This window comes from Camelina sativa, chromosome 4 (genome assembly GCF_030686135.1).
Source record: "Camelina sativa cultivar CO46 ecotype springtype chromosome 4, ASM3068613v1".
Classification (NCBI taxonomy): domain Eukaryota; kingdom Viridiplantae; phylum Streptophyta; class Magnoliopsida; order Brassicales; family Brassicaceae; genus Camelina; species Camelina sativa.
Genome location: NC_141883.1, coordinates 20,495,311 through 20,518,341, shown reverse-complemented (window position 1 = coordinate 20,518,341; position 23,031 = coordinate 20,495,311). Strand labels below are relative to the sequence as shown.

At 35.8% G+C, this 23,031-nt stretch overlaps 3 protein-coding genes, 1 long non-coding RNA gene and 1 pseudogene across 10 annotated transcripts; all 5 read right to left on the bottom strand.

Annotated features, from left to right (window-relative positions):
- Positions 1 to 1,993: 1,993 nt before the first annotated feature.
- On the bottom strand, positions 1,994 to 2,613 carry LOC104783946 (putative 6-phosphogluconolactonase 2 pseudogene; annotated as a pseudogene).
- Positions 2,614 to 8,460: 5,847 nt separating this feature from the next.
- LOC147946021 (uncharacterized) lies at positions 8,461 to 9,073 on the bottom strand. Its single transcript, XR_015596929.1, has 2 exons — positions 8,861 to 9,073; positions 8,461 to 8,755 (listed from the first exon to the last, which is right to left on the bottom strand). It is a non-coding gene; the product is annotated as an uncharacterized LOC147946021 (long non-coding RNA).
- Positions 9,074 to 11,389: 2,316 nt separating this feature from the next.
- LOC104780756 (CDPK-related kinase 6) lies at positions 11,390 to 14,835 on the bottom strand. 3 transcript variants are annotated; one of them, XR_015596928.1, is made up of 11 exons: positions 14,067 to 14,835; positions 13,855 to 13,985; positions 13,694 to 13,735; positions 13,476 to 13,584; positions 13,314 to 13,392; positions 12,907 to 13,198; positions 12,705 to 12,814; positions 12,379 to 12,483; positions 12,207 to 12,269; positions 11,939 to 12,106; positions 11,390 to 11,854 (listed from the first exon to the last, which is right to left on the bottom strand). XR_015596928.1 is itself a non-coding variant. In XM_010505287.3 (11 exons), exons 1-11 carry the CDS (start codon positions 14,625 to 14,627, stop codon positions 11,714 to 11,716), a joined length of 1,806 nt encoding a protein of 601 aa, XP_010503589.1. In that variant the 5' UTR covers positions 14,628 to 14,835; the 3' UTR covers positions 11,390 to 11,713. The 3 variants fall into 3 exon arrangements, 2 of the variants coding, with proteins under 2 accessions (XP_010503589.1, XP_087366562.1); XM_010505287.3 differs by having other exon boundaries at positions 12,907 to 13,203; XM_087510436.1 differs by having other exon boundaries at positions 12,907 to 13,203; positions 13,851 to 13,985; positions 14,067 to 14,814.
- Positions 14,836 to 15,685: 850 nt separating this feature from the next.
- Positions 15,686 to 19,089, bottom strand: LOC104780755 (protein IQ-DOMAIN 15-like). Of its 2 annotated transcripts, none has more exons than XM_010505285.3 (5): positions 18,949 to 19,089; positions 17,116 to 17,291; positions 16,645 to 16,890; positions 16,304 to 16,507; positions 15,686 to 16,217 (listed from the first exon to the last, which is right to left on the bottom strand). In XM_010505285.3, exons 2-5 carry the CDS (start codon positions 17,257 to 17,259, stop codon positions 15,783 to 15,785), a joined length of 1,029 nt encoding a protein of 342 aa, XP_010503587.1. In that variant the 5' UTR covers positions 17,260 to 17,291; positions 18,949 to 19,089; the 3' UTR covers positions 15,686 to 15,782. The 2 variants fall into 2 exon arrangements, with proteins under 2 accessions (XP_010503587.1, XP_087366561.1); XM_087510435.1 differs by having other exon boundaries at positions 17,116 to 17,288.
- Positions 18,724 to 22,578, bottom strand: LOC104780754 (polyadenylate-binding protein-interacting protein 10). Of its 4 annotated transcripts, XR_015596927.1 has the most exons (13): positions 22,357 to 22,500; positions 22,178 to 22,265; positions 21,539 to 22,090; positions 20,759 to 20,866; positions 20,636 to 20,680; positions 20,464 to 20,536; positions 20,277 to 20,389; positions 20,130 to 20,189; positions 19,966 to 20,013; positions 19,814 to 19,879; positions 19,420 to 19,481; positions 18,949 to 19,094; positions 18,724 to 18,873 (listed from the first exon to the last, which is right to left on the bottom strand). XR_015596927.1 is itself a non-coding variant. In XM_087510434.1 (12 exons), exons 3-12 carry the CDS (start codon positions 22,022 to 22,024, stop codon positions 19,046 to 19,048), a joined length of 1,110 nt encoding a protein of 369 aa, XP_087366560.1. In that variant the 5' UTR covers positions 22,025 to 22,090; positions 22,178 to 22,265; positions 22,357 to 22,578; the 3' UTR covers positions 18,724 to 19,045. The 4 variants fall into 4 exon arrangements, 2 of the variants coding, with proteins under 2 accessions (XP_087366560.1, XP_010503586.1); XR_015596926.1 differs by having other exon boundaries at positions 22,178 to 22,509; XM_087510434.1 differs by having other exon boundaries at positions 18,724 to 19,094; positions 22,357 to 22,578.
- Between the last annotated feature and the right edge of the window lie 453 nt (positions 22,579 to 23,031).

The window sequence follows — 23,031 nt, the reverse complement described above, 5'->3', positions numbered from 1 at the left end:
TTTGCAGCCACATCACTCTGCTACGATGTTTCCAAAACTTTTCTTCTTCTAGATAAGCTTTTTCAAGGATCGCTGTGTGCCTTCCTATTTCCTCGGGGTCAGGGGTATCTGCAGACAAGGCTGCTTCCAGCGCTTGTTGGGATTCTGAGATTATTTTAGCACTGTTTTGGTTTTGTTCCTTTGCCCATTTTATTATCTCTTTTCGACAATGAGAGATCTTGGTCGCCACTGAAGCATTATCTAAGCTGTTCCAAGCTTCTTGAATTAGCTTTGTCACTTCTTCTTTCTCCCTTAGTCGGTTATCAAATCTGAACATACCCCTTTTTTTAACCCTTGAATCATCTAAATAAGTAACCACTGGCCTATGATCTGCTCCCTCATATCTAAGGTACTCTGATCTACTTGATGGAAAGCTCTCCATCCATGCATTATTTCCCATTGCCCGGTCTAGTCTGGCACGTACAAAGTGTAAATGTCTCATTCCCCTCCAAGATAACGGGTTTCCTGAGTGTTTTACATCCCAAAGGCCATTGCTAGAAACAAAACTTCTGAACTCAATGAAGGACCCCTCATGTCTTAGTCTTCCTCCTCTTTTCTCAAAGTTATCTAATATATCATTGAAATCACCCATGAACAGCCATGGTAAATCTCTGTTTGCTCCCAAATCTGATAGTTTATCCCACACCTCTTTACGTTTACTCACTACCGGATCACCGTAAACGAAGGTTATGTATAGCGTTTTTGCTTTCACCTTTACCTTTGTGTCAATGAAGTTTGGTGAGGAGTCTAGAATCTCTAGCTCCACATCTTCCTTCCAAAACAGGGCAAGGCCGCCCCTAAGGCCAATTGGTGGGACTGTGAATTCATTTTTGTAACCCATCCACTGGAAAACACGGTGAACAAAGTCGTCTTGATTCTTTGTTTCCATGAGAAACGTTATGTCCGGGAAGATATCCAGTCGTATCTCCCTAAGGCGTCGAACTGTAAGGGAGTTTCCAAGCCCTTGACAGTTCCAACTGGTTGTAATCATTGATCAACATTGGGTGGCTTCTGGAAAACCACCGAACCCTTACAAGATGAAGGCACTACGGCCTTAGAAGTAGACGTAACATTGAGATTACATTGTTCCACCTCATTAAGAGGTAAGCATTCATTTTGAGTACTATCCCTAGCTGTATCTACACACAGCTTCTTCTTGGAGGTTGTTGTTTGTCTTATTGAGTTCCTCTTTCTTGTGCTTGCTCCTTGAAGTGGGCTGCAAGGGATAGTTTTCCTTGAATCTCCTTTTGGTTGTTTAGCCTTTGGATTCACTTTTTTCACTGTTGGGGTCTTTGTGCGACCTTTTGCTGAGGTCTTAACCTGAGAAGTTCTTCGTTGCGGTTGAACTTTTCTTCCCAATCGTTTTGCTAATGGTGGTTTCACATGACCTTCAATGGGACTGCAGAGAAGTTCTTCTGTTGACGGGAAAGAGAGTCTTTGATGAATATTTGAAGCATCATTAGGCTGCAGTGGTGAAAGATGTGATGCAGTGTCCCGAAGAGATTTAGCAGTGAGTACCTCTCCTTCTCCAATTCCCTCCGCCCCAAGGTAGTGAACTGCAACTTCTTGTAGCTCTGTTGAACTAACCGATAGGCCTGCTTGAACCTTGCGACCAGATTGCAGAGTCCTTTCGGAGCTTGGAGAGGGGTTGTTTATTCGTTCAAGTGCAGGTCTTCTGTTTCGGGAACCACTCGACCCTTCTCCTAGTTCACCACTAGTTATTCTTGGGATTCTATTCGGAGAGGTGGCCCGTTCTTGTAACGGTTCTTCCTGTATCTCCTCTTCATTACAAAGAGGTCTTGATTGAACTAAAAGACCCGATTGGAGGGTATGATTCATGATCGAAGCAGAATTGGTGGCCGGAGGTAAGATTGGGGTCTCAACTCATTTAGGATAGATCTTTATTGGAAAAAAAAGAGAGAAAATTTGTTAGCCAAATTAGTGAATAAACCAATTGAGCTGAATCCAGTCCAATCAATTGGTACGATATTATTCATAAACATGATAAGTAAAGTTTATAAGCGGTTAAAAAAACTAGCTAAACCAAACCGATTCATGTAATTAAGAAGACAATAAATCAAAGGATGGAGCACCAGCCATGAGGGAGTTTAGAGGCAGCAGCTTGGTCAAGGAACCATACAACTTCAACATCAGCGGTTAGTCTACCAGCCGGTAAGTCTTTGGTGTGATTAAGAGAAGACGCAACCGAATCAGCCTGTTCTTGATCACTACAGCCATAACATTGTAAGAAGCACAGTTGATAACCGGTAACGTGAACGTGATCCTTTTTGGTGGCGGCTTAGGTGAATCACTTATCCATGTGACCCATTTCACTTTTTCATTGATATGATCATGTCCAGGGAATAGAGACGCCATGTGACCGTCAGGTCCCATTCCTAGAAGCTGATGATCGAACTGTGGAAAACCAGAAGACTTGTATGTTCGGATTATGTTCTGGTTCACCTTTTGTTTGAGGCACTCCTCGTACAGTTCAGCTGCGTGTTCCGCATTGCCTTCGGCTCCGAGTCCGTTGTCGATAGCGTAGATGTTTTCAGCTGGAATTGGAATATGCATGTATGTTGGAATTATATATTTATCATCATGAACGGCCAGTTTGATATATACTAGTTGTCGTTAAATATATCATACATCCATGTTTTACATGTTATAATGTAGTGTTATATTTTTTGTCAAATAATATCATTTCGTCCTAAGTTAGGAGTACTAAACTACCATTGCTTGGTCCCTAGCTCATAATTTAACGATATATTTGTATTTTCGTGATTAACGGCACATCTTAAGCATCACTAATCATTTTTAAAGATAGAAGTTTGGTATTTCAAAACAGAAATTTCCTATTATGCAAATTATTACTATTATTTTCCTTTTTTGGAACGTATATTTGTACATGTTTTACCTTGGAGAGAAAACCGTCGTAAGCGAGTTTGTAGTTGCTATCCGCATGATCCCAAGCACAACCCCTCTCGTCGACCCAAAATATGTGCCACTTAGACCACTCAACTGAATCAATATAAGGAGCTCCTAACAATTTCCTTTGAAGAAACAAAAAAATATATATATATTTGGGAAGAATTGAGATTGGTATAATAGTTTTGTATATAAATAAACGGACCAGAGCCACGAGATGAGGTCACCCCCGGATAGAACAACATTGAAAATTCCCCTTTCTTTACAAAATTTGGAAGAGAGATAGGTGATAAGCTCAAATTAAACCCTAGAGCTACTCTCTCAGATTAAGAGATCATTGTAATACTTAGGGGTCGAAATCCACAAGTACTCTAGATTATACAACAAATTGTAGAGTTTTATAATTAAGCTAAACAGATTAAATTTAATTAGAATAACAATGCAAAATATTAAATAAAACTGTTGTAAATTCAGAGAATCAAAAAGCTAGGTCTAGGGAATTTCTCAGGAAATTATAAATTATTAAATCAAGAAATAAATTGGATTCAAGCAATTAAGAACAGATCTAGAACTCTAAATTCTTCTGTAAAATAAATCAGTTCTCACTGCAAATATTATCTAAATTTAAAACCAGAAAATCCAAATCTTTTTGCAAAATTCTAGGTTAAAAATCAGCTTTAAAAACAGGTTTAGATAAGTTCACAAAATTACTAAATCAAATCTCTTTGCAAAAAGTAATTTTGCTCATCAAAGGTTTTAATCAGGAAAATCAATTATATTCTCATATCAATTTATTTTCCTAAGGTATTAATTCTAGGTGATCAATCAAGAATTAATATGAAGAACAATCTATGATGAAGATCTAGAAAGATAATGAATCCTAAATAAACAGATCTAATAAATCATAAAATCCCTGTGAAAAACCATGAACCTAACAAGCAAACTATTCAAACATATTCAATGAAAAACAAAACATAATTCTGAATAATAAGCAATTGAAATTAAAAGAGTAAAAGAGGGAGTTTATGAATTCTTCTCTCAAACCAGTTCAGATCTCTCTATCCCAAAAGCTCTCAAAATCTCACAGGATTGCAGAAAGTAAAACTTGCTAGAAAATAACTTAAGGGTTTTAAAAACCTAAAAATACTATTTATATGTCCTAAAACACGTCAGGGACTTGTGTCGCAAATATGGAAAACTTCGGGTAATTTTTAAAACTTCTAAAACTTGGCTTCTCTCGCAGACAAAACAAGGGTGTCGACCGACACCAAGGTGGTGTCGATCGACACCATCACTCTTCATCGATTCCAAGTTCGTTTCCTTCGGATTAATGCTCCAAAATGATCCAAATTATTCCACTTTGCTCCATCCATGCCAAAATCCTAGAAAACCTGTAAAAACTCAAAAACATCCTAGAAAACAAATCAAAAGACTCTAAAAGACTCCTTATATCATGGTTAAAAACCACAAAAACCATGATATCAATCGGCTATGTATTTCGCCAGCCCCACCGCTATTTCATTCTTTCTATTGAACACCTTCCTCTTCACCGGTGCCATCTAATTAAATGATGACGATGAATAATTTTTGGGATGAAGATAATGATGGCACCAAACAAGTGGAGGGGATGGACTTACATCTTATAGGAAGAGTGAGTGGAGGGTTCTTTCTAAATGAATGTGACAAGTTATTTGTTTTCTTCTAAAAAAAATGTATACCTGTATAAAAACTACCTCTATGTTGATTCTTTTTTGGAAGTGTTACACGAACAGCCAAATGCATCTTATACCTTTCTCTTATTTGTAGTTTATTTTTATTCCTTTCGTCGTTATGAACTTGTTCTATCGACAAGATAGTCTCTCTTTTATATGAACGATTGATGACTTTCATGTTTTAGGAGTTTGATTTGCCAAAATATACTAGTTGGCGTATGTTGTTCAGTTTAATGTTTAATTAAAGACGAAAAAGAGATATTAGTAATAAACAATTACGAAATCTAATCATTTCCTTCCTTTATGGAGACAAGACATTAATCTCGACATTAATCCTTCCATAATCCTAACAATGCTTATTTAACTTCCGACACACACTAGTTTATTACCTTCTACGTCTGATACGACACTACTTCCGAAGTTCCGATACACATTAGTTTATTCTAATTCAGAGACAGATCAGTTTCCAAATGTCACGACTAGTCCTGAGAATCTGCGTTTTTCTCATCTCAGGGGTGTGACAAGAGATACCTGTAATTCAACGATTTCAAGAAACGAATCACATTCTCGAACTCCTTTGTAGTGTCTCCCATGATAAGCAACAAATTCGCTGGCGGAGGGTTCTCTTCAGCCCACGCCAAAACGTCAACCAGAATCTGGTTATGCCTCGCACGTCTCGCTGCTGCGGGAGAGTGAGTGAAAGTTACCCTTGCGGAGTTAAAGTCGTGGTCTTTGCCATCATCTTCACCATAAGCCCTGATTGAGACGACTTCCGTAGCGTCGATACCAACTTCCGAGATTGTCTTTTTAATGTTCTGCGTAACCTCAACTATATTTAGGTCAATATTAATCTTGCAATCCACTATGTCCCTTCAACCCCAAAAAAAAACTTCAGCTGTCGGAACCCCCTCAACCCAAAAAAAAACATTAAAAAAAACATAGAGCTGTTACGAAATGGGAGACTGATAATAACTTCAGATCGAGTAATATGCAATAGATTTAATTAGATCTACTATGACAACATTAAAGATCTTAACACACGAAAACCCCAAAACCAAGCTGAGATAAGCTGAATAACATTTTATTAGAAAACCTTAATCACTCGATGTTCATAAAACATGGAGGATTACTTACCAGCTCTCAAAACGAGAGAAACTGGTGTACCGATATCGGAACTAAGAGTTTGTTTACAGATTGATTATGATAAGAGCTAAACAAGTGCTCATATAAAGATAAGAAAGTCTTTCTCCTAACGGCTTCCTGCTGTGAACCGTACACATGTTGCTTGATACGCCCACTTGAACTCACACATGAAGACCCACACGTGCGACTCTGCAAAATATCTTGCCACCACAAATAACTGTATCAAATCTCCCCCATTTGCAGAGCCTTGTCCACAAGGGTCTTTAAACTTCAAACTCAAATTTCTTTTGAAAATCAAACAGAAATTCCCACATCGCCTCCTCTAACGGTTGATCAATCCACTTAACCAAAATTTTAGTAACAGCACTCCCCTGCCTGTTAACCATCTTCCTCTCAATAATGGACTCCGGTTCTTGTCAAAGACATCCTGCAACACTGAGGGAATTTGAGTCGCCACAGTCACATATCCACCAACTCCCTAAGCTGCCACACATGAAAGACAGGATGAATCTTAGTGCCGACAGGAAGTTCAACATAAATTTACAGTATATCCTCAAAGAAGACTAACACAAATTTACGAAGAAAAGTCTTGCATACCGAGTTTATAAGGCTCAGGAACGTAGCTGTGGCATTCGTCAACCCAAATGGCATCACTAAGTACTCGTAGTGACCACTGTGAATCTTGAAAGCTGTCTTAGGGATGTCTTCCACCCGCATCCTAACTTGATGATACCCTGCTCGTAAATCAATCTTGGAGAAGATCTTGGAGCCTCCCAATTCGTCTAACAAATCCTCGATCAAGGGAAATGGGAATTTGTCCTTCACCGTCACACCATTGAGCTCCATGTAGTCCACACACAATCTCCAACTGCCATCTTTTTTCTTGACTAACACCACTGGTGATGCAAAAGGACTTGAGCTGGGTTGAATTGTTCCACTAGATAGCATATCCTCCACAATTTTATCAATCTCATTATTTTGGTGGATAGCATACCTATAAGGTCGTTGGTTCACCGGATTTGCTCCTTCCAGAAGCTGAATCTTATGATCATGATGCTTCCTGAACGGTGGCAAGCTAGTTGGTTCTTCGAAAACTTCCGGATAAGCTTTGACCAACGTATCTACTTCAACAAGAGTGACACCATTTCCTGATATGCATGGCGTGTACCGTAATAGCAGTAGTATCAACAGTATACTCAATCACTTCCTCACGAGGTTCCACCTCATTCACACATATCATCGAAACTTGTACCTCCTCTTATTCCATCTTCTTAAGCTTTTGCGCCTTTACATCTCATACAAAACCATTTTGAATTCCATACACATCACTTTCTTATTATTCCACATGAAACTCATCTCTAGCTGTTTGAACTCCCAAGTAATTGGACCCAAAGTCGACAACCATTGCACTCCCAAGACCATGTCACAACCTCTTAATGGGATTAATAACACGTTAGACTCAAAGAATGTTGTCATGATCCTCCATTGAAAACCCTCAATCTTACCCTCAACTCCTAACTTCCGTCCATCAGCCACTGAAACTTGAGTTAGTTTTGAAGACTGAACCTTACACCCCATCCTTGCCGCCATCCTAGGATCAACAAAATTATGAGTTGAACCAGAATCCAGCAACACATAAATTGGTTTCTTCCCGTACAAACCCTTAACTCGCATGGTCTTATAATCTGATACCCCTGTCACTGCATTAACAAACACCATTGGCATTTTTTCTCACCGTCTTCGTCACAAGCCAACTCATCTTCCTCCAAACCTCCTTCATCAACCTCCATGCTATACAACTGTGTATTCTTATGTTGTTGGTAATGTTCCGGGGTGAACTTTTCATCACACCAATAGCAAAGACCTTTTGCTCACCTATCACTCATCTCCTCTTTAGACAAGAACTTCTTAGGAGCCGTACCATTTCCCTTAAGAGTTCCACCAGCTTGATTACCTTGATAACCTCCCTCCTTAGCATTGGTACTCGTTTGTCGACCACCATTGTTACTGGTGTTACCCTTTGTAGTTCTCCACGACTGTGAAGTCTGCTTCCTAGGGTGTGCCTTTTCGTATAGTCTCCCGAGTCGCAAACACTGACGCACTGATTGTATTTAAAACATCCTCACATGCATTTGTGTGTCTAACCACAACCATGCTAAGTACAAACTCACCAAATAATCTTCAGATAGGTTAACTCGTGTCTTAATGAGGTCAAACTTCTGATGATAGTCGATGATGCCATCCGTCTCCTGCAGCTGCTTTAACTCTGCCATTGGATCATCACTCTCATCTTCAAACCTTTCCTTCAGCAACAAAACATACCCATTCCAATCATCCAACACATCAAGGTCAATACCGGATTGAACAAAAGAATAATGCCAAGTCGCCGTGGATCGCAGCTATCTTCACACGCATCTCCCTGGGTGTATAATCCACAACAAAAAAACTCCTCCACCTTAAACAACCATTCCTTGATCTGAGTCGCATTGAACCTAGGGAAATCGATTTTTCCAAGCGAGTAAGACTACCATAGGTATACTGAGGATCAGATCTTACCGGTTTGGATCTAACAACCTTGGGTGGATCCAAATCACTAGATCGAACCTCCCGAGACGATGATGATTTCTGGACCTTCCGAGATGATAATGATTTCTGGTTGCTCCTATCGCATGGTGATTCACTCCGTTCAGCTTCCTTTTGAATCTCCTTGCCATGTTGAGCCGTCGATCTACCCATCGCGTCGAACATATCAGCGATGTGTTTCATAATCTTCTGATTCTGCTCCACCATCTTTTGATTCTGCTCCAATACCATCACCTCCAGCCGATTGATCCGCGAATCCATCGGCTCCACCGAAACCACCTCCTGCGGTTGAACTTCCACCACCTGAGATCGCGTTCCAACCATTTCCAAGGATCGTTTAGCTCTGATACCTTTAACATAACGAAAACCCCACAACCAAGCTGAGATAAGCTGAATAACATTTTATTAGGAAACCTTAATCACTCGATGTTCATAAAATACGGAGGATTACTTACTGGCTCTCAAAACGAGAGAAACCCGGTGTACCGATATCGGAACTAAGAGTTTGTTTACAGATTGATTATTCGATGATTATGATAAGAGCTAAACAAGTGCTCATATAAAGATAAGAAAGTCTTCCTCCTAACGGCCTCCTGCTGCTGTGAACCGTACACGTGTTGCTTGATACGCCCACTTGAACTCACACGTGAAGACCCACACGTGCGACTCTGCAAAATATCTTGCCACCACAAATAGCTGTATCAGATCTATTTTATTCTCTTCTCTTACCGCCGATCGACATGGTTTTTTTTTATGGATTGATCGACAAATTTAGAAACTCTCTGATCTCGATGAAGAAAAAAAGAAAGAAATATAAAATTAGGGTTTAGAGATCTCTGCGGCTGCGGATAACTGATGAAACTTGAAAGGTTTTATTTGGAATCTCAAATCTCAAGAGTTATTATTTTTTTTGTTCTGGGTTTTGGGTTTCAATCACCAACTCCTTATGGGCCCCAAGATGAGTCCAAACTCAATAAGACAAAAAAAAAGGAAATTGTATTAGCAAATATTTAGGATATATCATTTGTAAAAGTTTAATTGTACATTTTGTACAAAAAAATGCAATAAGATAATAATATAATAATTTTTTTTGAAATCCCCATGTAAAATGTGTTGATATATGTATGCTTTAAAATTTTAAATTTTCTCCTAAAGCTCATATCTATAAAACAATTATTCATGTTGTATTTTCAAACTATAATAATATAAAATACTCTATAACATGCTATTTTGAATTTTGAGATATGCATAATTTTTGTTTTGATAGATTTATAGACTATTAAAATAAAAACTGATATTATTATTCATAAATTTAAATTTATGTATGTCATATGTATAATAAATGAATTTGTTTATAGTATTTGTAATTTACTGTCAATATTGTTTTAATATTATAAATTCAATTCTAAAACTGTAACAATGATAACATCCGTAAGTCTTATGTTATTTTTCTAAATTGTCTCAATTCATAAATTTTAAGAATTTAAACAATTAATATATATATCTATAAATTAATAATTATTAATTTCTAGTATAAAATAATATATATTAATTTATGTATAAATTAATATCACTATAAATTAATAAAATGTCATGGTCTTAACATTATTAATTTATAGAGGTTTTACTGTATATATATATCTTACATTGTGTTTAATCTTTTTTTTTATGTAGTTCTTCTTTCCTTCTTATTTACTTATATTTTAAAATTAAAATTACATATGTATAATAATTTATATATTAAAATTAATTTATCGATGCCGATTCCTAAAAATTAATTTTGATCATCGCACAATAAGGGAATCAAGTTAAAGAAACCATCTCCATAATCTACTTTAGATGTTTGATTATTTCTTACATATTCTTGTTTATATATTTTATTTTTAAAAGTATGCAATGTTAAACGAAACATTTTTTGTAATACGATTATTAAATCAATTTTCTAACTCTCTCTTACCTCTAAAAAGTTTGTAATTCATTTTTAGTATACTTATTATTATATTTAGTTCTTGTGATCCAATATATAACTATATAAAGATCATTATAATGTTTATTAAGTTCAAATTTTGTACTTAAGGAATTTTCTATATTAATTTTTTTGATATTCCATTTCCAATCTACCTTGTACTACAAATATGAAGATATTAGAATTAAACCTATCAATATATACATTAAGGGAAACATAAACGAGATTAAAAATAAAATTAATCTTTGCGATTTTTTTAAAGCGTTTGATTGTGCTTCTTATGATTTTTAATGGAAATATATTTGATTCGTTACTTACAAAATAATAAGGATTTTAAATATTAATTACTTTATTTTTTATTGCAAAAAAAAACTAAATGTTTTATTATTAACAATAACATTAACAGTGTTTTTTTCCTTTAATGCTCCAAATACTAAAGGATACTATTTTAAAAGTTGAATAATAAAAAAAATGAATAAATTCAAGAAATATGTATGTACGATTATATATAAATAAGCTATATATTTTGATATTGTATAATTTAAATAAATAAAAGTAAAAAACATATTATTGACATTTAGGAAATTTATTTGTTATATAAATTTTTATGATTATTAAATAAATAAACATAACTAATAATACAACAACCGCGCAGAGAGATCCACATGCACTGTCTAGTATATATTGCTCTCAAAATGCATAAGTTTCAAGCGCAAGACACTACTTTTACATATGTACTAATACATGATATGCCATATTTAGTAGAACTTTTATTTTATTTAAATTTTTTGTTGAATTATATAAAATTAAATTTATTATCCTACAACAAAATTTACCATAACATCATTTCACTTATAAAAATAAAATGATTGTATGGCAACAAACCAATTAGCTCAATATTTAAGTAAGCAAATGATATGGATTGTTTTATTATTTCAAAATTATTTAAAGATGTGCAAAGTGCAGTTATCAGCTAGTACGGTATACAAATGATATTCTTCCGAAACATATATCAAAATTTTATAAGAGGAAAGTGATATGAATTAATTTTCGAATTAGCACAAATTTTTAATTTTTAGCTAGACTTTGATTTATTACACCTCCAATACCATTGCATTGCTTAGAGGAAATAAAACCGCAAACGAATCACACAACAACTCAACTAATTCTTTCTATACAAACAAGAATATATGTATTTCCTTTTTGTTTGTTTGGATTTAGAATGGTTCCCCTGAAAACAAAATGTTTAATACAAAAGAGGTACCTTTTCTTCCGGTTGATGTTTTTTTTCCCTTGAATCCACATGTTTTAATGATTCGGGTTTGACATGCAAAGTTAGAAGTCACCTTGTTGGTCTCGAGCTCGAGCTTCGAACAGTCACACCGTGTAAGAACTTGGCGTAGCCTAAGAAATTCAGCTTCCCATCTGAACTCCGTATCCAATCCTTGAGAAGAGGATATGCATTTGGTCCCAAACTCATCTCCTGCATATTCCGTAATAGCCCATGATTCATGCAAAAGTATTAAGTTTCACAAGAACTTATAGTTATATTAAAGTTCCTACATACCTCGGCGAGTTCTTGGACGGAAATGGCTCGGCTTCCTTCACGTTCAAAGTGATCAAAGGCTATCGTTGCGATCTGTTCCCATTCTTCAAGAGCCTCTAGTTGATAAACGCTGACCGCAGCAGCACAAAACTCTTCAAAATCAAGTTTTCTATGTGCCAAGGGTTGCATCTTCAGTCAACAAAAAGGAAACACATAGAAAAAGAGTATTACAGATGTACTTTACCACATACTAGAAATGTTGGACTTAAAACGATGTGTTAATATGTACCATGTTTAAAATGTCAGGAAGCCTAGATTCAATCATAGCATCCGTAGCATATCTTGTCAGAGCCTGCAGTTACCATAAGATAAGAAGACTTTCAGATTCATACATTGAAGAACAGTTGCACTAAAAGCTATTGTCAGACCAGTAAAGATGAGTGTGGAAATCACCCACTGACCGTAGTGAAATTGTGTAGATGCAGGCCTCCATCTTCTGGGTCCAGGAGCATAAACTGTGCTTTAAGGAACACGAGTTCTTCTTCGGGTATAGCTTTTGATAGAGCCTGTGGTACACAAGTAACAGCAAAATAAAGATAACATAAAAGGCACATATAATCAACTCTAGAAAGAACGAAAGCTAGGATCAAACAAACTAAGGAAAAAAAAAATGCGATAGTAATCCTAAGCAACTTGGTTAACAAATGGATGTGATTTTTTTCTGTCACACATGTTATCATATTTGCAAGGGTAAACTTCAAGATATCGGTTAATTATTAAGAATCACCTTAAGTGCTGCTCGTCTGAAAGGCGATGCTCGAATATAAGACTTCACCAATTTGTAAATAGAGAAATCTAGAAGTAAACCAGGGTTTTCATCTCGAAGCCATGGATGAGCTGCAAATTTAATCATCATAATCATGTTTTCATTTCACCAATCAATGTCACTAGTTTTAAGTTTTAACACTAGTTGTTAATTAGGAACTTACCTAAAGCTTGAGCAGCTGTCATTCTTTTCCTATGGTCTTTGTTCAAAAGCCTTTTCACAAAGTCTTTGGCAATAGGAGATATTGAAGGCCAGGGCAAATCTTCGAAATTAGGATTCGCTCTAAGCACACAACGAAAAATAGCAGACTCGGTTCTTCCATAAAATGGTCTACTTCCACAAAGTAATATGTAAGATATGACACCAATGCTCCATATATCTGCTTCAGTGCTATAGGATCTGTGGAGTACTTCAGGTGCAACATAGTATGCACTTCCTACCACATCATTGAGACGCTGATCTGATGAAAGACCACCACAAAGAAAACATTCGCCCCTTAAGTCGCTACATAAAATTCTACTAGGCAGAGTCATATGTATAAGAAAGTGGAGCAAAGAAATAGATCATTACCGAATCTAGCGAAATCAGACAAACCAAAATCTATAACCTTGAGTGTTGCATCCTCATTTTTGCTGGTAAAGAGAAAATTCTAGATACGAAAGTAAAGCATTTGTTAAAGAAACAAGCAACATCTACTTGTGATATTCAAAGTGGTAGAAGCAGAATGAGTACCTCCGGCTTTAGATCACGGTGCACAACACCTTGAAGATGGAAAAAAGCAGTTGCAGATAAAATTTGCACAAGAATACGCTTAGCATCTGCTTCCGGGTATCGACCACCTCTGCATTAAAGATATATATAGACAGTACAAGATTGTTATACTTCTTATACAACACAAAGCTAACTAATTAACCTTGAAAAAACAGAGGAAAGACTAGTTTTGATTATACCTCGCCAAAATTCTATCCAATAGCTCTCCACCTTCACATAACCTGGAATCATGACAAAGTCAATACATATTCATTAGAGAAAGAGCGAGACAAATGTTTCCAAATCAAAAACACAATTGGTGTTATACATAGGGAAGCATGAAAGAAAGAGACATACTTACTCCATAACAACAAAGACATTATCCGCATCCTCAAACACATCGTAGAACTTAACCATATGACTATGCCCTGACAAAGCTTTCAACAACTTCACCTCACGACGAACATCTTCAATTGATAAAGCTGATGTCATCTGAAAACACCACAAACACCCCCACAATTCACACATTGTACACAATCCAGTAACCTTGGAATCAATCACATTGTAACAAACCTTAGACTTAGAGATGATTTTGACAGCAACAGTTTGACCTTTGATCTTGCCTTTCTTAGCTTTAGCCCAACAGGTATGACCAAAATGCCCTCGACCCACCTCTTTCCCAAGCTCATACTTTGCTTCAAAATTCTTAGCAAACCCGAAGTTCTTATCTAACCTCCCTCCGATCCCGCCACCGGAACCGCTACCTCCGGCTCTTCCGTGATCGACTTCTTCCCTATCCTCAGGGATCGGACCGTCTCGCGGCTGTGGTGCTGCACCTCGTCTCCGTCTCAGAGCCGCCATAATCGGTTTCGCAGGTGAAGGAGGCGGGAACGGCCATTTGAATTTTCTTCCCGGAGTACTCGCCGGAGATGGAGCTACTCCCGCCGGTAACGGGCTATGGAATGGGCTGATATTGTAAGGGTTGACTTCTGAAGCAGCCGGAGACTGGGGAATCGACGACGAAGCCTGTTGGTTGTTATGGGAGCGATGATGTTGTAACTGAGCGGTTACGGAGGGGATCTCGTTGTCGTCATCGTCGACGGTGGAAATGTTCCGGCTGTAACAGTGACCCATCGTCGCCGGTTTGTTTGAAAGTCAAAGTTTAGTTTTTTTGATCGGTGAGAAAAAAAAAAGTCAATACATCGGACGGTGAGGAGACGAAGTTGAATAGTGTTTAAGCTTTCACAGAGAGATCATTCAAAAAAAAAAAGGGTTTGAATGACCGCTGGAGAAAATAATAATAATAATAATTTAAAAATCTAAAGAACATAAATATAACAGTAACGGAAGAAAATGCCGGTGGTTCTGCTAAAACGACAGCGGAGGAAACGTGATTACTACGATAGCCACGTGAGCTAGTGACGTGTGATTAATGATTTCATTTATTATGTCTTATTTGTCTCGGACTTTTTTTGTTTGTTTGCTGAAATTATATATTTTTTTACTTATATTTTGATGTAAAAATTGTTATTTATAAATTGACTAGTAGAATTTTTTTTTTTTTTACAGAATTCACATAGTTATAAAGTCTGAATAGACATTTTAAAAAAAAAACTAATAAAATTGTACAAAGGAAAATGTTTAAAATTATATTATGGACAGAAGGAGTACGAATGTTTTCGATTTTGAGAAATTGAATAGGGTATCAATCTTATAGGTCACGATCATGACTCATTTAAAACATATTTCCAATCTAGTTTCCCATTTTCTGAAATTCTGAAATGAAATAATTATTCTAAATGAAGTAATATTTCATTAGAAATTGTGTGTTTACAACGCAATTGAAAATGGAGCAATCTAGCTCCAAAATGGAATTATGATTTAAAAATCTCCAACTAGGGAAAAAATTCTGCATTTCTATTTTACAGCTGAAAAACTAAGGACGGTTGGAGGAATTTGACTTCGAGAATAGTGTTTGAATAAACAAAGTAAATATGCCAACCATCAAATAAATAAAACCGGTTTAAATCCACTTGGTATGCATTCAACCATCGGTTTTGTTCAAAGCTGCGGACGTTTGACATCGAATTAGTCTCATTAGTCACGTTGTTTTTAGCATTGAAGAAGAAGTCTAAATTGATAATTGTTTGGTGCAATATTAAAAAAATATTAAATCTTGGGTCCAATACTTATAGTATAAAATAAAATATCTTTGATTGAATAATCGGTTCAACTTCAATCGGCTACTCAATAACTGATTCGGTTAATTTAATATCCTCGTGAGTATTCCTACCAAAAGTAACCATCACCGTCATTATAACCGTGCGATTGCGTATTATCTTTGTGAAATGACAATCGCTTTCTAATCAATTGTAATCTTGGTTCGTTGTTATCTAAACCGGTACGGTTTGATCTCTGCTTTGGTACGCTTTGTGGCCGGCGAAACCTAGCCACGGTTGAGGCAGTGTTAGACATGTAATTTGGTATTGAATGGACTTCCCTTGTGACGCAAGAATACCCACGTGGCGTCTTGTTGAGTTGTTGGAGGTGGTGTGGGTACGTATTGTACGTATCGATCTCAACTATCTTGACCGGTTCGACGATAGCCTGATCAGTTGACATTCTCCTTCCGGTTTCTTGATAACCAAACCGGTTTAACCTACTCGGTCTTGTGTCCTCTAATTCGCTTTCACTGTGAGCTTCTCTCGCTGTGGTTCTCCACATCTTTGATAGTTAACCCAAAGCGTTTGTCTATTAGTAAACTTATAATGAAAATTTTAAAACAAAATGGTAAGTTAGATTGGTTGAACCTGTTTAGAGAAAGCACGAGACAAGGAAGTTTCATCGCCGGGGTTGGTTGTAAGTTTTCTCCGGTGGTCTAGAGCTCGAGCCTGGAACCGAACCAAAGCCTGAACCCGAAGCAAAGTGATGCTAGTTCGTCTACGCACGTTGTGGCCTCTCACTAGGGCTTGTAGTTTCACAACTCCTTGTAGAGCCCTAAATGCCGTTTTGGCCTTCATTTACAAGTCATCGAAATCAAGCTTAGTTTCGTCAATAGAGTGATACAAATATATGTTCATTAATTGATAATCAACCTCATTAAGGTAACAAAAGCATAATAAGGGGCTATACAAGTAAATATTGATTATACCAGGCATCCTCGGAAAGCTGTCTGAATGAGAATAGCAGCCACGTGTCTTTTGAGATAGACAGACGTCCGACAGAAAAAGACGGTTTCCTTGGCCGTCGAAGACGCAGTTTTCTCGGTTTCCTCTGCCACAATCACGTCAACAGCCGTCGAGTTAATGTTGCCGGCGTTTCTTGTGTTTGTTCCGACGTCTATTGCAGAAGGATCTGAAGAAGCTTTCTTAAATAGCCATCTTCTTTTTCTTCTCATCTTCACCAACAAAATTTATATATTTCATTAATAAATAAATAAGTTAGTTAGATTATCAAAAATCAGGTTTTCTCATGCTGATGAAGATTTTTTCTAAAAATTATATAGAGCTATTCAAACTTACAATTAAATGTTGGTGTATTAAGTATATGTATATCATATAGTTTGAATTAATGAAGGGTAGGGAAAAAAAAAGAGAGAGGTAATTGAGTGAAAGGTATATACCGGTCGTTGGTGTTGATCGTCCTCTTCTTCTTCGACGAGGTCGTTTTCTTGTCGACGAATTCTTCTTCTAGGGATTATCTTCTCGGGGGATCGGAAAACTTTCTTAACCGCCGTGAACCATGAGCTTCCGCCGGTTTTCCCCATGATCAAGATTCAAGATCGATCAACTTCGTCTGCTGCTCGATTTATGTTAATTATATAGTCACTTTGTTAATAGTACATATGGAATGAGCTATATAAGCTAAAGGAACACTCACTGTCCTTTATGTAGAACAAGAACCTTTTTTGTTGCCCAAGATTAAATAAAAAAGTTCAGTACATATATATATGTACATGTATATTTTGGCATTTAATCATAGGAGTTCTATGGTTTATATGATACTAAAATTAAAGAGAAGAACAATAACCTTTTTTGTCGCCCAATATTAAATTAAAAAGGTCAGTACATTTCCTATATGTACATGTATATTTTGGCATTTTGCGATGGTAGATGCATTGAGAAGTGAAACTCGAAACTAGGATTTATATATTGATCATAGGGGTTCAATGGTTTATATGATATTTTTTGTAACAGTATTCCTGATTTCTTATTCATATTGGTATTTCTACAATTGGAAGAAATATATGCATCATATCATATGTAACGGTCAATTGGAAAATGATCTCTAATGTAATCATATAATGGCTTTGCATCCGGAAAAGCGGCAAAAAGAGGAAAATGTTGGAATAAGAAGAGTAACGAAGCCGTAAAATAAAATAAAATACTACTCCATAAAAGATAAAGAACAAAATGAAAAGAGGAATGTAGTAGTAGTATAGGTAGGCATGCTTTGTGTTTACAAATTACATAGCTTTGTGTCAGAAATAAAAATAATAATTTTAACATGAAAGAATGTGTCAATGTTGGAATGCAACTATCGAGAGTGCATAAAGTTGTTCCTTCTCTTCTTTCGTATATATCTTTTTCATATATAATAATTTCTCACAAAAAAAACCATTAACGTCGCTATTTAACTCGTTTATCATGATTTCGTCTATTCTCACTCTTTGTAGCTTTGATTGTTTTTGATAGATAGTGATTGAGCTCCACAATAAAAGAAAAGAATATATACTGTAAACACTTTGTAGAATAATATTACAAATTGTAAACTCTTTTTTTTTCTTTTGAACCTAAAAAGTAATCACGATAGTAGTACATTAGAAATATATGATTACATTAGAATTATATGTTTAGAGAAAAAAATATTACAGAAATATTTGAGTTTTTTCCTTTCAAATATTAAATTTGCATAAAAATCTTTACGAAGTAGATACATAGACCATTAGTACGTAATTTGTAATTGCATGATTTCTTTCGTCCGATTGTTTATTGAGCAAAAACTGTAATTTCTCATTTTATCCTATGTAACAAAAAAATACTCGTAGTAATTTGAACGTTTTAAAAACTATACATATTTCATCGGAAAAAGGTAATATACTAGCCAGAAAAACATATGTTTTGATGTAACGAACGCTAAGAAGGACAAAACAAAGAACAAGAAAATCAAAACTAGACCCGCATTCAGACAAGACATAAACTGAAATCAAGAAGTGCTAAAGAAAAGGAAATTTCTCCAAATGTCTTAAATAAATCATAGAAATATTCAAATTTGTAAATTTTTAACAACATGATTTGTGTTTTTTTTTGGGGAGAGTAAATAGAAAGGAGAAAGTTTAAGACCAAAGTTCTTGAGTTGTTCAAAGATACCCGGGCAGGCTCTGCGACCGCGAAGCAAACTTAAAAATAAAATCTAAATAAGAGTTTTAAATATAAATACAAAACGCCTCAAGTACCTTCTTCTTTAGACTTCTTCTTCTTCAGCTTTCTATCTCTCTCTTTTTCTAAATAATTTTGACATCTCTGGAGAGAAGACGATAGTTTTCACTTGAACTAAGCGCGGGGAAAGTGCGGCCTTACTGGTGTCTTTGATGGGCTTACCCTTCAAGAACACATAAAACCAACACAAAGATAAATACAAATCTCCCAAGGAAGAAGGATAATACTAATAACTAAAGAGATTGGTTCTATTATTACTCACTCCAATGATGGAAACGTATTTAACATATAAAGAACTGAGAAAGATGTCACATTTTATGCAAATGAACCAGAAATAAAATTAAGTGAAGAGATAGCCAAGTCCTATCGATCAATATCATGTTTACTTTTTAGTATTGACTAAAACAACAACCTACCATTCAAAATTTGACATTTAAGGGGATATGATAGAAAGATGAAGAAACAGGTTAAAATATTGAAATCTTTACCTTAGTGGGAGTGCCCCCAAGAACATACCACTGCAGTGAAGAGCAGCAATTGCACTTTCCGCCTGAGAGAACAAAGCAAATATGAATCCCGGATTAACAATCCAAAACGAAGTTTGAACCTTGGACCGGTTTACGTAAACTTCATATTTGAGTTTATGCATCTAACTCAGAGATTCAAAGAAGCTCAGAAGGGGTCTTTCAAATGTAAGAAGCTTTAAGAAGTGCAACGACTCAAGTAACTAAAAAGGGGTAATCATGTTTCCTTAAATGGATCAAACCGGCATGCAATTCGAATAGTAAAATCTTTACTAGCAACCGAAACTTATTCAATCATCAAAACTAATGTCCATAAATGGGAACACTTTAGTTGAAAACCTAGGCAAAGAGAGTTTACCAGCGCAAACTCAACAAAAGCAATACGAGTTTGGTGATGATAGTCTCCAAGCCTCAGACGATGAACCTAAAAAGATATATACCAAAAGGCAAAAGTATTGATTGCAGAGCAGAATACATATAAAAGCGTCACTCCAAACCAAAATCCCGTACCTCCCCACAAAACATTTCAAAGAAGCCTTTCAAGTCAATTTGAGTGATCTGCAAATTTAAGCAATAAGAAACTGAAGAAAGTTAGTTTCTCTAAAAGTTGTTAATGGTTTTCAATATAAAGATTAGATCTAATTGAAGAAATGGTAATTGGATATCTGACTTACCCGCTTGTCAATGTTGGTACAGTAAACAGTCCTAACGCACATCTCACGCTCATCCTCAGACTGGGAAAAAGAAAGTACCAATTAGGCTCAAGAATGATTAAACTGACAAGATTTTTACCAAATTTAGTCATAGTTATGTGAACATACTCTTGGAAGGAAAGTTGGGTTAACAGGGGCAATAGCGGTTTTGGAAGGAAGAACCTTAAGAGGGTAAAAACCAAGCACAGTACCTGACATGCTCAAAGCAGCCCTAGCTCCCTCTGCAGCAACATCTCTCTTGATTAGATGTAAGAAAATCTCAACTAGAGTAAACAAAGGTTGACGTGAAAAGTACCTTCATTGGTGAATTCAATGAAAGCAAAACGAAGGACAGAGTTTGGGTCACCGCATACACGACAATCAACAACCTTACAATCCCAAAATGACAGAATATGATATGAGGAAACAAACTAGTTACTGCAAAAAATCAAAAACATTTGGAACATAGTAAAGATCATTTCAAGTACCTGTCCACAATTAATAAAGACACCTGCGAGGTTCTCCTCGGTAACCTACAAACCAAAACAAAGTAAGAGAGGCAATTCCTTAACTGGAAAAATGTTATTGAAAATTAGTTTCCCTCGTTTTACCTGTTGGTCGATGTCAGAGACATATACAGTTCTCCTGATTACATCATCCTTCTGAGCCAAGCTTGTCCTTTTGTTCATTCTTCGCTTCCCTTGACCAAAACTCCTTCTCTGTAGCAAACGGCAAACAAGAAGCACATGTATCACAAAATTGTTTGAAAAATGTGTCCAACACATCTGATAGCTAATACCATTGTGTGAAGAATGGTGTCCACAGAAAAAAAAATGAATACTTTCTAGTTAAAAACCCGAAAAACTTCGAAACTCATTCAAAAAAGGTAACTTCTACCAAAGGCAGCCATTTCCCTGAAATGTAAGTGATAAGAAAAAAGCAAACAGTAAACAAATAAAGTTTAACAAACCCACACACAAAGTGAAACTGCTTATGCATCAATGATCAAGCGATAGACACAAAAACACGTAAAGCTCTTTTTTTTTTCAGTTATAGATTTGCTGAATGTACTAGCATACAAGCTTTCTCAATCAACAAAACAAGCTAGCAAATCATGGTAAACAAAAACACACAAAAGCTCAAAACTTTATATCACCAATGCTCTGCACCTCACTGTATCATCAAAATCTACAGACGATAAGTTAAACACAAAGATCAGAACACACACACTAATGTAAAAAGGACATTCCATACATCAGAAACACATCCATTTACTAGAGACGTAACAATCAAAACATCGCAAAACACAAACTTTATATCCATCCAGAGAACAAAACAAAACAACACAAAGCACAGAGATCATAATTTAGCATGATGATGAAATAATATACCCTTCTAGGAAAATGATCAGTCCCATCTGCAACAACAAGTTTAGGTGGCGCTGCAAAATTGTTAGTAAACCCTAATCCATTCCTCAAAACCCCAGATTGACTTCGAGCAAGAGAAGGAGGAACAAATTCCTGAGCCATCGGATTAAGCTTAGAAAACGCATCAGACAAATCTTTGATCTCACTCTTGAGACTCCCTCCATTGTTCTCACCACCATTCTCCGATTTCGTCGACTCGAAACTATTTCTGTTAAACCCATTCAAAGTCTGACCCTTTTGAGAAGTCTCGTTGATCCGATCGTCTGTCTCTGGAGCCGAATCAATGCTAGGAGGATTCGAAGAGTCAGATTTAGGGCTCTGATCATCATCAACATCAGGACATGGCGGCTTCGTCTCGGTAGCTGATGAAGCAGTGTTGTTGTTGTTGTTGTTGTCTAAATTCTGACCAGAAGAGTCCACTTTGACACCAGCATTCTCAGCAACAGCCATGATCGGACCAAAAAAGGTTGAATCTTTATAAGATCAGACAACAACTAGTTACGAACTCGCCGATTCCTGCATAAAAAGCAACCAAACTAAGACAAAACTCAAAAAAAAAGAGCGAGAAGCGAGAGAGAGAGAGATCAAGAAGTGGATACGAACCCTGATAGGCTTATCTCGATCAAATGGTTTAAGCCATAAATGGTGAGAATCCAACTTAATTTAAAGGATCAATGAGCAGAAGAGAGGACTGAAACAAAAGAAAAATTAGAACTTTTTTTTTTTTTTTTGTAAAGGGGGATGATTAGAATAGAAGGAACACAACACAACACAAGACCGACCCTTTGATTATAAATTAAAGACTTGAACTTGTTAGTACTTTTCTTCTTCAGTAATAAGCTTTTGTTGTTGTACTAGTTTCTTCTATGATGGTCTTTGGACATCATCCTAAATGAATATCTTTTTTTTTTTACTTTATGTTCTTTCTCATTAGGAGGAAGCTTCCTACTTTTCTTATGTATTTAAGACAGAAATATATTTTTATGAATTAGTTTGAATAGTATTTAAAACTGTAAGAATTTGCAATCTGTATTATTAGTGTTTTTAATCAATTAGTTGAACTATTATTGGTCAAAAATATCTTTAAAATTTTAGTACTTAAAAGTTTTTAAAAATCATATCATGCGGTATATCCAAAAGAAATTTAGAAATGATATTGTTAATTAATTCAAATTTTAATTTTAATTAATGTTCAAAAATATGGCTTGTATACTACCATATATATACAGTGATTTTTTTTTCGGTTTTGAAATTGATTATTTTTGCTTTATCAAAAAAAAATTTGATTATTTTTGTAGAGTGATATATCCCTTGTTATTTAGATATAATGTTTCCTATCTAACGTAAGTTAGTAGTTAATAAAAGATTAACTGTACCTTTTTGGTATAGTAAATCTCTATTATATTATTTAAGCAACCCTTTAAACAAACAACCCTACTCCGTGTAAGATATTACAC

Coding starts and splice junctions, on each gene's coding strand:
- LOC104780755 (XM_010505285.3), bottom strand. CDS start 17,259: ATGGGGAAAACCGGCGGAAGCTCATGGTTCACGGCGGTTAAGAAAGTT. Junction 16,891..17,115: donor ACGATCAACACCAACGACCG/GTATATACCTTT, acceptor TTGTTGGTGAAG/ATGAGAAGAAAAAGAAGATG. Junction 16,218..16,303: donor CTCGTGCTTTCTCTAAACAG/GTTCAACCAATC, acceptor TAACTATCAAAG/ATGTGGAGAACCACAGCGAG.
- LOC104780754 (XM_087510434.1), bottom strand. CDS start 22,024: ATGGCTGTTGCTGAGAATGCTGGTGTCAAAGTGGACTCTTCTGGTCAG. Junction 20,537..20,635: donor TCTTTATTAATTGTGGACAG/GTACTTGAAATG, acceptor TGGGATTGTAAG/GTTGTTGATTGTCGTGTATG. Junction 20,014..20,129: donor GTACCAACATTGACAAGCGG/GTAAGTCAGATA, acceptor TTAAATTTGCAG/ATCACTCAAATTGACTTGAA.
- LOC104780756 (XM_010505287.3), bottom strand. CDS start 14,627: ATGGGTCACTGTTACAGCCGGAACATTTCCACCGTCGACGATGACGAC. Junction 13,986..14,066: donor AAATCATCTCTAAGTCTAAG/GTTTGTTACAAT, acceptor TGGTGTTTTCAG/ATGACATCAGCTTTATCAAT. Junction 13,736..13,854: donor AATGTCTTTGTTGTTATGGA/GTAAGTATGTCT, acceptor TCATGATTCCAG/GTTATGTGAAGGTGGAGAGC.